General features: G+C 49.8%; 1 protein-coding gene across 1 annotated transcript; it reads right to left on the reverse strand.

The window, feature by feature from the left end:
* Window positions 1–6384: 6384 nt before the first annotated feature.
* On the reverse strand, window positions 6385–7941 carry LOC147709036 (endogenous retrovirus group PABLB member 1 Env polyprotein-like). The gene has a single exon (XM_086925424.1). The coding sequence runs from the start codon at window positions 7939–7941 to the stop codon at window positions 6385–6387; it is 1557 nt and encodes a 518-aa protein (XP_086781550.1).
* Between the last annotated feature and the right edge of the window lie 2937 nt (window positions 7942–10878).

A 10878-nucleotide genomic window follows, 5' to 3' on the forward strand; every position in this document is an offset into this window, starting at 1 on the left:
CCTGACGCTTTGCCCCTGGCTCTTCTGTCAACTAGGGCGACTGTACACTCTCGAGTAGGGCTCAGCCCATATGAGATTGTGTTCGGCCGTCCTGCAAATATTTGGGGGGTTCCTAGACCCAGTGCATTCACCAATCTTGAATATCCAATGCTGATTGATTACCTACATGATCTGACTGCTAAACTGAGGTTAATTCATCAACAGGTCTTTGAAGCACTGCCGGCGCAGACGGAGGGTCCAGGCCACCAGCTCCAACCCGGAGGCTGGGTGGTTACGAGGAACTTTGGCCGAAAGCGAAACCTTGAGCCGAGGTTCATTGGACACTTTCAGGTGCTCCTTGCCACGAGAACTGCTGTTCGTTTGGAGGGCCGCAAGCATTGGGTGCACCCACACCAAAAAGGTACCGATACCTTTACCAGCGGACTCGTGGGTGAGGACAGGCATCGCCTCATCTGAAACCGAGGCTTTGCCGAACTTTGTGCCGTTCAGTGACGCTCAGCCTGCAGGAGATACTTCAGTACAGCCGGACAATACTGTTGAGCCTTTGTCATTGGAGAATTCAAGATCTGAACTATTGTCTGACCGACAGGACTCTGTTTCATCATCCGACCAATTGTTTGAAGAGCAGACTCGTCCTGGAAGAAGCAGATATTTTCTTCGTTCCAATACTAGAGACTAATAAAAATTGTTTTTGCTTTTTCCTTTGGAAATCCACGTTACCCCCATTATCACTCTGAACATTTTTGAACAATTGTGGTTTTTGTATGAATTCTGAGTTCTTTTCCGCATATGTGCGTTTGTTTCCACAGCTAGGAGATTTTGTATACATTGTTTAATTAAAAGAACCTTACATCCGGGTGGACCGTAGGGCCGTGCGGGTACTTCCTTCTGTTTAGTAGGTCCTGACACTAGGTTGGAGGCCGTTGATTCCTAGGAACTCCTGGGGATTGACTATTGCTACACAGAACGAAGTGAGTCAAGAACGTTGCGGACGGTTTTAGAGGATGGCTTTCTCAAAGCTGTCGGAAGTGGAGAAGACTCAAGCACAAAGATTCGAATTGCATAGGATTGTACGTACTAAATGCTTTATGTTTCAGGTGTTCCTTCTGTTCCTAACTGTTTCCTCGTTATTGGTGGGTGGAGTGTATTATGCGATACAGTCATTATTGCCTTCTGCTTCACCTACCCCTTCTTCTGAACCTAAACCTACTTCCACTGTTTCTCCTCATTCCTTCCATATCTTACCCCAACACAAGCAGGTTAGACGCGCAGAATTTATGAACAATTCCTTCGTTCAGCTCCTTCATCAACATCAGTTGGTGATGAACACTTCCAACTGTTGGGTGTGTGGGTTAATGCCACATACCAACGATAGGGGAATTCCGTACTTGGTTCTTCCTTACAGTTCCCAGGGTTCAGCTCGAGCATTCCAAACAATGTTTCGTAGTGCACTAGATTCTTACCCCCATCGAGAGCCACGCACTGCAGATTATGGTCCTGGCCCGTACCACAAGCCTTGGCAAGAGCGATTGCCGATTTAGATGGGGATATCTTTGACGCATCGCTTATCCCAGAGGAAGAGGTGCGAGCATACAGAGATCTGAGTGAGGCTGAGTATAGCATGTCAGTGAGTGATCGGCAGCTTAAAAGCTCATCTCCGATCTGGATCGTACCCCAGCTCGGTAATTTCTGTCTGAAAGGCCTAGGCTGAAGCCCGCGAGCTCAGCTCGGGAGGAGTGCCTGTACCGAAACGTATGTTTTGGCGACGGCCTCTTCCCCTGTTCTTCTGACTGCCAAGGGTACTGACTTTGTTTGTTACGACCGCGCATATACATGGCTGCCTCGTGACTTCTCAGGCACATGTTATATTGCGAATTTGTTGCCGCCGACCTTTACTGTTGGGTCGGATTATCACAAGACCAGAGTTGTGAGAGGCGTAATTAGCGAAGAGGACACTGCCGGTCAAGAGGCAGGAGACTTCTTTAAGGGTGTCTTGCCGTTTTGGGGACCTATGATCAATAGTAGGAACCTGAGACAGTTGACTCGAGTGGTGGAATCGACCGCTAATATCACTGCGAGCGCCCTTGGCAACATTACAGCAGAGCTTCAGGCGGACAGGCTTATGACGTTACAAAATCGTATGGTTTTAGACGTTGTCCTTGCAGATAGAGGTGGAGTATGTAAGGTGATCCATTCGAGTTGTTGCATTTTCATTCCTGACAACGCTCCAACTGTCCATCAAGCCATCTCGAAGTTGCATAAGATCTCCGAGTCCATACACGTGGACGTAGGGGATTGGACGCTACTAGGGTGGTTTTGGGGCCTGATGTCGACGTGGGGTTGGAAGATTCCGATGATCATTGGGGTTGTTGTAGCATTTCTGTTCACGTGTTGTCTTTGTGTGCAGTGTGGTCCTGCCTTATGTGGCCTCTGTGCTACGACGTGTATAAGACGGCCACCTGTTACCAAGGAAGCACTGATGGATAGAATAATGTTGCAGCAACATCTGGATGGTCTGATGAATATCGAGATCGATTCTGATTCCGACTAGTGCTTGCCTACATGAGGGCAAAAGGAGCGTCTGAGGTTCCGTGACAATTGTAAGTGGTGTTTTCGACTCGCCCGAATATGGTCGAGTCTGGTATCTATGAACCGCAAATGACGAGTTTAGTGGGTGTACGCGTTTTCGCTGTGCTAGCCTAAACCGTTCGTTTGTTTAGTAGGTTTCTCCATCTGAACCCACGGGTTCCATTTTAGATATGGCATCCATTTTGTTTCTTGCCCTCAAGTAGCCAGCGAACGGACACTGTCCGCTTCGTGACCCTGGGATTCCCAAACTCTTGCGGAAGACACGTGTTCCTTTGAGGGTGTCTTTTTGATGAGGGGGATGACACTGTAAGGCAGATGGCCCCGCTCGAGGCTCATCTTGCCGTGCCGGTCTACTGTCTCAGTTGTGCATTCATTAGGCACGTATCCTTTGATCCCTGCAATTGTGTTTCCTGATACCACCCCTTTTACACTCTCTTCGATCTGTTCGCTATCCTCATCTTCCTCTGCACCTGTTTCTGACTCTTCCTTGATTCGTTTACAGCCGAACGGAATGCACTAATGGTGGGAAGATGTACTTTTACAGTTGGGAACCGACAAATGCTACTGTAATTATGTTCCGGGCCCTGAATACATGAAAGCGACCCCCTATGAAATTTACTGTGGGAACCGGGTTGTAACCTTTTGTTTGCCATGTTATCTTATGACGAAAAACTGTATAAAAGGAGCGATCCGCAGATACAATTCGAAGCAGTCTCCGTGAACATACATGTTATGTACTTCTCGTGACTTCTGTGTTCCCTGCAGTAAATAAACCTCGAATCTTTAACGCCGAAGGAAGTGTCCCGTGTCTCTGTCATTTGTACGCCGGAACAGGTAACCCACGAAGGTTTCAGGTGTTATCCCTGGCACCGCTGGGTCTTAGAAAAACCCAGTCCTTCACCCACCCCTACTCAAAACATGATCCATGGGCCAGCTGGATTGAGGGTTTAAACATCTACTCAGAAATCAGTAAAGTCACTCATGCAATCAACCTGACTGTACAAATCTGCCTTTAACAAACTGTCAATTCTGCGATAAAAGCTGAGCACTTATTTTGGTACAGGCTTTGTGCCTTTTAGCTGTGCAGTTACATCATGCGCTTAAGAAATTAAATGATTGTTTTATCTAAAATGAGATTCTAATTCAAATATTTCAGTCTTAACAGTAATAATGAACATACTGAAAAGGCTTGAATACAGCGGTGGCCGGTCCATTGGGACTAAGGGGCCACGTCGCCCACCTTTTGCCCCTCATGAACAGTGTCTGTGGGGCTGAACGAAGGTCAGCCTGACAGACACTGTTCATTTTCTGGTCATGCACCCAGGAGCCAGGCAGGTGCTAAATGCGCAGGCTCCTGGCTGCCCGAGCTGAACTTTGCTGGGCTGAAGAAGTCACATCTCCTGTGGGCATAACCTCCTCAGTTCAGCAAAGGTCCCCGAGGCCCTGCCCTCATAACGAGGGGTAGCGTCACTGATTACCTGGGCGGTTCAGTTTTAAGCCCTGAAGCACCCAGGGTCAAGTGTCAATCAGTGACACTTCATCACAGAGTGGGGTGGGGTCAGCAGTCTCACTGGCCCCATCCCACCCTGTCATGACTTTGGACCTGCTGCCTTCCCTAATTGGCTGACCTAAGAAGGCAGTCGTCCCAAGCCTCCTGGGACCTACGAGGCAGATCTGCAGGTGTGTGTGTGTGTTTTTTTAACCACTTCGATGCTCATGACAGAACCCAGCCATCATGAGCCACGGGTGGCCTGTGCGCATGACGGCTGGGTTCCATCACGCCTGCGACTGGAATGTCAAGCACCGGGCTGGAATTTCTGCCGCAGGTAAGGTGTTAATTAATGTTTGGTGCGTGGGTGTATGGTTGAATGTTTGGTAATGAGTTTGTGAATGGATGTGTTTGTGTGTGTGTGTGTGTGCACGCATGTGAATGCATGGCTGTGTGTGTGTATGTGTGCGTGTGCGTCCCATCCGCACCCTCCCTCCTAAACTTACCGGCCACCAGTGCTTGAATATAAAGGAGGAGCTCCACCCGTTTGGAAATAACAAACCAAAATGATTGCAGATTATACACAAAAAGAGGACTGGATATCTGCGCTGTCACCAGCTAGCTGTCACCAGCTATCTGCCACGCCAAGGGCGGTCAGAACCTCATGTGTGTATGTCCTATTTTATATTCTCCGAACATTTTACTGATATTTTAATATGATGGGCCATCACAGAGGCGGAACAAGCTTTTCAGAGAACGTAAAAAACGTTTGTAGTAAACATCAGCAGACAATATTGCCAATGAACAAATATCCATTAAGTAATTTTTTTAATGATGGGGCACTCTACAGATAGCAAAATAGGAACACACATTAGTAAAGTCAACATGTGTGGCTTGAATTACATATAAGTGTTCTGTGTTGTAAAATTCACATGTTTTTGTGTGACTTGTTTGGAAGTACAAACAAAAAACAGACATCCATGGCTCCATTTACACATGCGCAGACAACATAACACACATGCAGTCAGATAAAACACATATGGGCACATAAGGTCACAGGTGGATGTGGCTGGAAGGATAAATTGACTGATGGCTGATTTTCTATTCATCCTTGTATGCAGCCAGTTAGATGACTGCAGGTGCGTACTATGGTGGGTGGGTAGATGGATGGGTGAAAGTGAGGATAGATGATAGAATAGTTGTGTGTTGATGGATGCTGGAGATGGATATGTGTTTGGGTGAAAGTGGATTATACATGGGGATGGGCATGCATATATTTGTGAATGAGACAAGAAATAGATGACTGAATAGGTGAATATGTTGAAGTAGAGTGATGGAAGGATAGATGACGGGGCTATGTTGGAAGTAAAGAAAATGGTCAGGCGATTGAGTCGATGTCTCTCAAGTAATTTTGCCCAGGCGTTAAACGCCTCTAATACCATACAAGGGTTATCAAACAAAGAGGCAGGCGCTGGAGGCAGGAAGACAGGAAACAAGTTTTATTCCGACGGAGCAGAACACATCAGATCGGACAACAAGGTATCGTTTCGAGGTGCTCTAACAGCCTCTCTGAGGCCTGGCCTCTTATACACTGGTTTTATGGCATGTGACCACTCTTTATTACAATAGAGACATTGTGAGATAAGGAAAAGACATCCCCGAAACCCCCCCGTTTCCGGCCCATTCCAACACGTGGCTACAGTAGAGGTCCTCACCCCACATACGATAGGAGGGGGCTATCACGCAGCTGGGTGTTCCGCCGATTCTTTAGAATGTGTGCGCCTGATCGGATCTCAGGGGGTGGGGAGGCCATGATCAATTGAAGAGGGGCGACTTCATACAGTAGGGGGCAATAAACTGTATCCTCCGGCTAGGTGATGGCCTGGGATCCGTGCAGACAATCGTGCTCAGAGGAAGGGGTCATCAAAGGAGAGATATTCATGAAAGAAGGGTCGGCGTGGACAATCGAGCGTAGAGGAAGGGTTTATCAAAAGAGGGGTATTCATGAAAGGAAAGGAGGTGTTGGTCAGGCGCGGGGTGTGACTCCCAGGGACAGAGTCACGCGGAAGGAGAGGGTTTATGACTTGTGCATGTGAGAGCGGGGGCAGCCAGGATGCAAGGGGGATGCTTGCGGGGTCAGGGAAGTGCGCTAACGATTGATCGTGAACAGGGAGACCATGGTACCTAAAATGGCTGCCGCGCATATTCGTACGTGAGTCTGAGGAATGGGCAAGATGGCGCAGATGATGTTCAGTTCGCCAACTAAAATTCCACAGTCCTCCCTTTTAACATGTCTCGCCAGCTTGTCAATTCGGATCTATCCCCATAAGACCACGTATTTCTATCCAATAGAGGGGACATATGTGCTCAGTTCTGAAGTCCAAAGTCTTAGGGCACATGCAGTTAGAAATGAGTGAACACAAACATGGCAAACATTGAATTCCTAGGCAACACCCACACAGTACCACAACCGGTATCAATATAAACGTGAACAACCTCCATCCCCAATCCTTCAAAGTATCCCAAAACCAGCTTCCAAGCGACCATCCTTCTTGCTCCTGGTGAACCTCTGAGGAAAGTCTGTGGAGGTGTTCGATTGCTTTGTAGACTGAAGGCGAGTTATCTGGCACGTAGGTGCAACAGCTGGATCCGATGATGCGGCATGCTCCTCCACGGTCGGCTAGAACCACATCTAGAACAAGGCGGTTTTGAAGAGCCACCAGGCGGACTGCCTGAAGCTCAGCCGTGTTGTTAGCGAGGATGCCAGCCGTGATGTTAATGGTCGTTTCTACTGCCTGGGTCAGGTGTCGGATGGCGCGGCTGTTTGCCATCGGGCCCCACAGAGGAACAAGTCCCTTCACCGCATCCAGGAACTGTGCTCCGGTGGAGTCGGCTTGTCCAATGTCTCCGGCGCGCTTCTGCCGGTGATGGTTGGCTGGGGCCACATAAGTGGGGGGGAGAATGAAGGCGATGTAGCAAGTACCCCCCCAACCTTTCGGGAGCCAAGTGTAAGCTTTGGTGCCGCAAACAAAGTACATATTCGGAGAGGCGACAAAGGAGGGGGGATCAGTTGAGTCCAACGACCTGGTGATGTGGCAAAAACTGTGACCCACCAGCTGTGTTCCCAGGCCTTCGATGCACACAAGACCCGTGACATTGATAACAGACAGAGCCACAGTCAGAGTGGCAGCCGTTCGCTTCCGCAGGTAGGAGAAGGTGGGTCTAGCTGGATTATGGAGCACTTGCATTTCAACTCGTTCTTTGGCAGGGATGTCCATATGGAAGGCGGAACCGGAGGTTACAGGACAAAAGGGAGCAGAAGTCTTTCCGGTTTTGTTCAGCCAGAACCCATAGTAGAAGTGCGACACTGTTTGACCACTAGTGGTGTTGTCCTTGTGGCTTTCTTGCAAGAGGATCAACCAGGCAAGGCAGGAGCCGTGAACTGAGAAAGGAGAAGGGATGAAGGGGATGGAGTGTCCGGTGGCATGCGGGAGCAACCCGCAGATCCAGCAGTTGGTGGCGTTGGCAGCAAGGTTGTGCTGGTGCAACAGTTGCACAAAGGAATTGTTCCAGAACTCCTTACGCCTTTCTCGGAGCTGAGGCGAAAGGGAGATCAGGTGGTGCTCTTTCATGGTGGTTGGCTGTGCAGTGGTTAGCAATATCTGATGAGCGGGTGTGCTTTCCTCCAAGATCCAGAAGGAAGTCATGAGGAGGAGGCAAAGGAGGAAGACAATGAAGAAGGCAATTGTCTTTGATTTGTGCATATTGTCAGTCTTTGGGTTCCTGTAGTGGGTATTTCCGGTTGCTTCCATCATCTTCTTATCTGGCGCTTCCATCATCTTCTTATCTGGCGCTTCCATCATCTTCAAGGTGCTCGGTAGTGGGCAGAACCACAGACTTTGTTTAGCTTCTCTCCGGGTAACCCTTGTTTGTGTTTAGGTCACCGTTCTGAGATTTAACTTAGTCCGTGGTCTACTTAGCCGAAGCTCCCTCCTTTCGATGCAGGAAATACCCTTCCCGGGATGGCACAGTGGGATCAGAGAATTTTGCAAGTTCAAGTGCCTCGGTATCAGGATAGCAGTTCAGTGATGGCCGATCTTTGTTCAGGAGCTCTTCCTGGGTGTCAACGTTTTCTGTAGTGGCCAGGCTCGAGGAGACCTTCTTGCAGTGGTGTGCATGCAGCCAGTGCAGTTTCCCCTCCACTCGAAGGGCCGTCCGGGTGGTGATCAGTACTTGCCAGGGGCCCGTCCACCGGGGTTCCAGACTCTTTGCCCGTTGGAAATTCCAGACTAGTACATAATCCCCCGGTTGGATGTCGTGACCCGGACCCCTGGAAGCATCGGGGATGGCCTGCTGCACCTGCTGATGAATGACAGACAACGTTTTAGTTAATTTGTACAAGTAATCTGACAGCAGGACGTCGGGGACGTCGTGAATGGAGGTCGGTTTGGGGGCAGTCCAGAGGTTCATCGGTCGCCCAAATACAACCTCGTAGGGGGTCAAATGGTGCTTAGTGGGAGTGGAGCGCATCGATAGCAACACCAGTGGGAGGGCGTCTGGCCACTTAAGTCCTGTGGTGGCCACTATTTTTGACAGTTTTAGTTTCAATGTAGCGTTGTGTCGCTCAACTAAGCCAGCGGATTGGGGGTGGAAGACCGCATGAAACCTCTGTTTTACGCCCAACCCCTTCAAGATTAGTTGGATAACTTCAGCTATGAAGTGGGGGCCGTTGTCGCTCCATAAAATTCGACAAAGGCCGTAGCGAGGGAAAAACTCTTTCAGTAGTACTTTGGCAGTAGTCATGGCAGTGTTATCACGGGTCGGATAGGCTTCTACCCATTTGCTGAAGGCACATACAATGACTAATACATATTTCAAGCCTTGGCATCTTTCTAGCTGGATGTAATCCATCTGGAGGACCTCAAAGGGGTGGTCGGGGATCCCAAACCCTCCCCGGGGTACCACAGTTCCTTTCCCGGGGTTGTGTTGCAGGCAGATAAGGCACTGCTGGACCAGGCGTTTGGCTGAGTCGGGGATTTTGTCGTTGTGCCAGACTTTGGAAATGAGTTCAGTCATGGGGGCAGATCCTATGTGTGCGGGAGAGTGTGCCATAGTCAGTATGGGAATCAAGTACGAGTCAGGCAGCAACCATTTGTTTGCATCTTTTGTCCGCCAGCAGCCTTCATCGTCCTTTAAACCCACCCGTGCCCACTCGGTCAGTTCGTGAGGGGTGCTGGCCGACTGGATGTCCCTAATCGTCTCCCTAGCGTTAGTCCATTTTTCTGCTTGTGACCTGGTCACATACATGCGTGTCATCGTCCTATTCTCAGCTGTGGTTCGGGCAGTGATGTCGGCCAGCGCGTTTCCCTGTCCGACTAAGTCTGTCACCTTCTTGTGTGCCTTGTGTGCCTGGCATTTGATCACTGCTAATCGTTTTGGTAGGAGAACTGCTTCAATCAGGGCGGAAACTAGATCTCCATGGAGGATGGGCGTGCCGTGGGACGTCAGGAATCCCCTTTCCCTCCACAAGAGCCCAAAATGATGAACCACCCAGAAGGCATACTGGCTGTCCGTGTAAATGTTCGCCGTGGTCCCTGCCGCTATGATACATGCTCGTGTGAGGGCAATTAGCTCTGCCGCCTGTGCGGATCGTTGTGTGATGCGGGCTGTTTTAACTACTGTTCGGGCTGTCGTTACCGCATAGGCAGCTGAAGTGGTGCCGTCTGGGAGTTTGATGCAAGAGCCGTCTACCCATAGCTCTCCATCAGGATCTGTAAAAGCAGTGTCTCGGAGGTCAACCCTACTCCTGGTCTGTTCGTCCGTGCGGGTCACACAGTCGTGTATAGGGGGCACATCGGGGTCATCTTCATGCAAGGGCAACAGTGTGGCAGGATTCAAAGTCGTGCATCTCTTCAGAGTGATGTGGGGTGCGAGTAGAGTCAATTCGTACCCTGTCAGTCGTGCACTAGTCAGGTGTTGAGTCTTGGTCTGGTTCAAAAGGGTGTCGACCGAGTGGGGTACTAACACCGTGAGGGTAGAGACAGCAGCGGCGGCTACTGCTCGAAGGCAGGCAGGCAAAGCTCTGGCGACAGGGTCAAGAGTGGCAGAGAAGTAGGCACAAGGGCGCTGCTTAGAGCCGATGGGCTGAGTTAGAACAGACAACGGGCATCCCTCCCTTTCGTGAGTGAAGAGGGAGAAGGGCTTGGAGTAATCTGGTGTTCCCAGGACAGGTGCTGAGCAAAGGGCATCCCGCAACTCTTTAAAGGACGCTTGACATTCGGGGGTCCAAGGGAGTGGGAAGGGGACATCTTTGGCCAACAGGGAAAGTAGGGATAATGAGACTGAAATTTGGTAACCACTGTCGGCAGAAAGAGGTAAGACCCACTAAAGAACGGACTTGCTTCTGTGTCTTATGGACGGGGGTATCTAGGATGGTTTGGATTCGGTTGGGCGTAAGTTTCCTCCCTTCTTTGGACAGGAGATGGCCTAGGTATGTCACTTGAGACTGGCAGAACTGCAGTTTCTTTTTGGAGACTTTGTGGCCATTTTCCGCAAGAAAGTGCAAGAGTTGGATAGTGGCCGTGATGGCAAGTGGAGTGGTGTCGGCCGCCAAAAGGATATCATCGACATATTGGATCAACACCACTCCATCTGGTAGCTGGACGGCGTCTAGCTATCTTTTGAGGGGCTGGCTGTAAATGCTGGGACTTTCAGTGTAGCCCTGGGGAGCTCTACAAAATCAGTACGAACGGTTTTTTAGGGTGAAGCCGAAGAGATAACGGCTGTCTGGGTGGATGGGG

Source organism: Lissotriton vulgaris, chromosome 6 (assembly GCF_964263255.1).
Source record: "Lissotriton vulgaris chromosome 6, aLisVul1.2, whole genome shotgun sequence".
Taxonomy (NCBI): domain Eukaryota; kingdom Metazoa; phylum Chordata; class Amphibia; order Caudata; family Salamandridae; genus Lissotriton; species Lissotriton vulgaris.

Coding starts and splice junctions, on each gene's coding strand:
- LOC147709036 (XM_086925424.1), bottom strand. CDS start 7,941: ATGATGGAAGCGCCAGATAAGAAGATGATGGAAGCGCCAGATAAGAAG.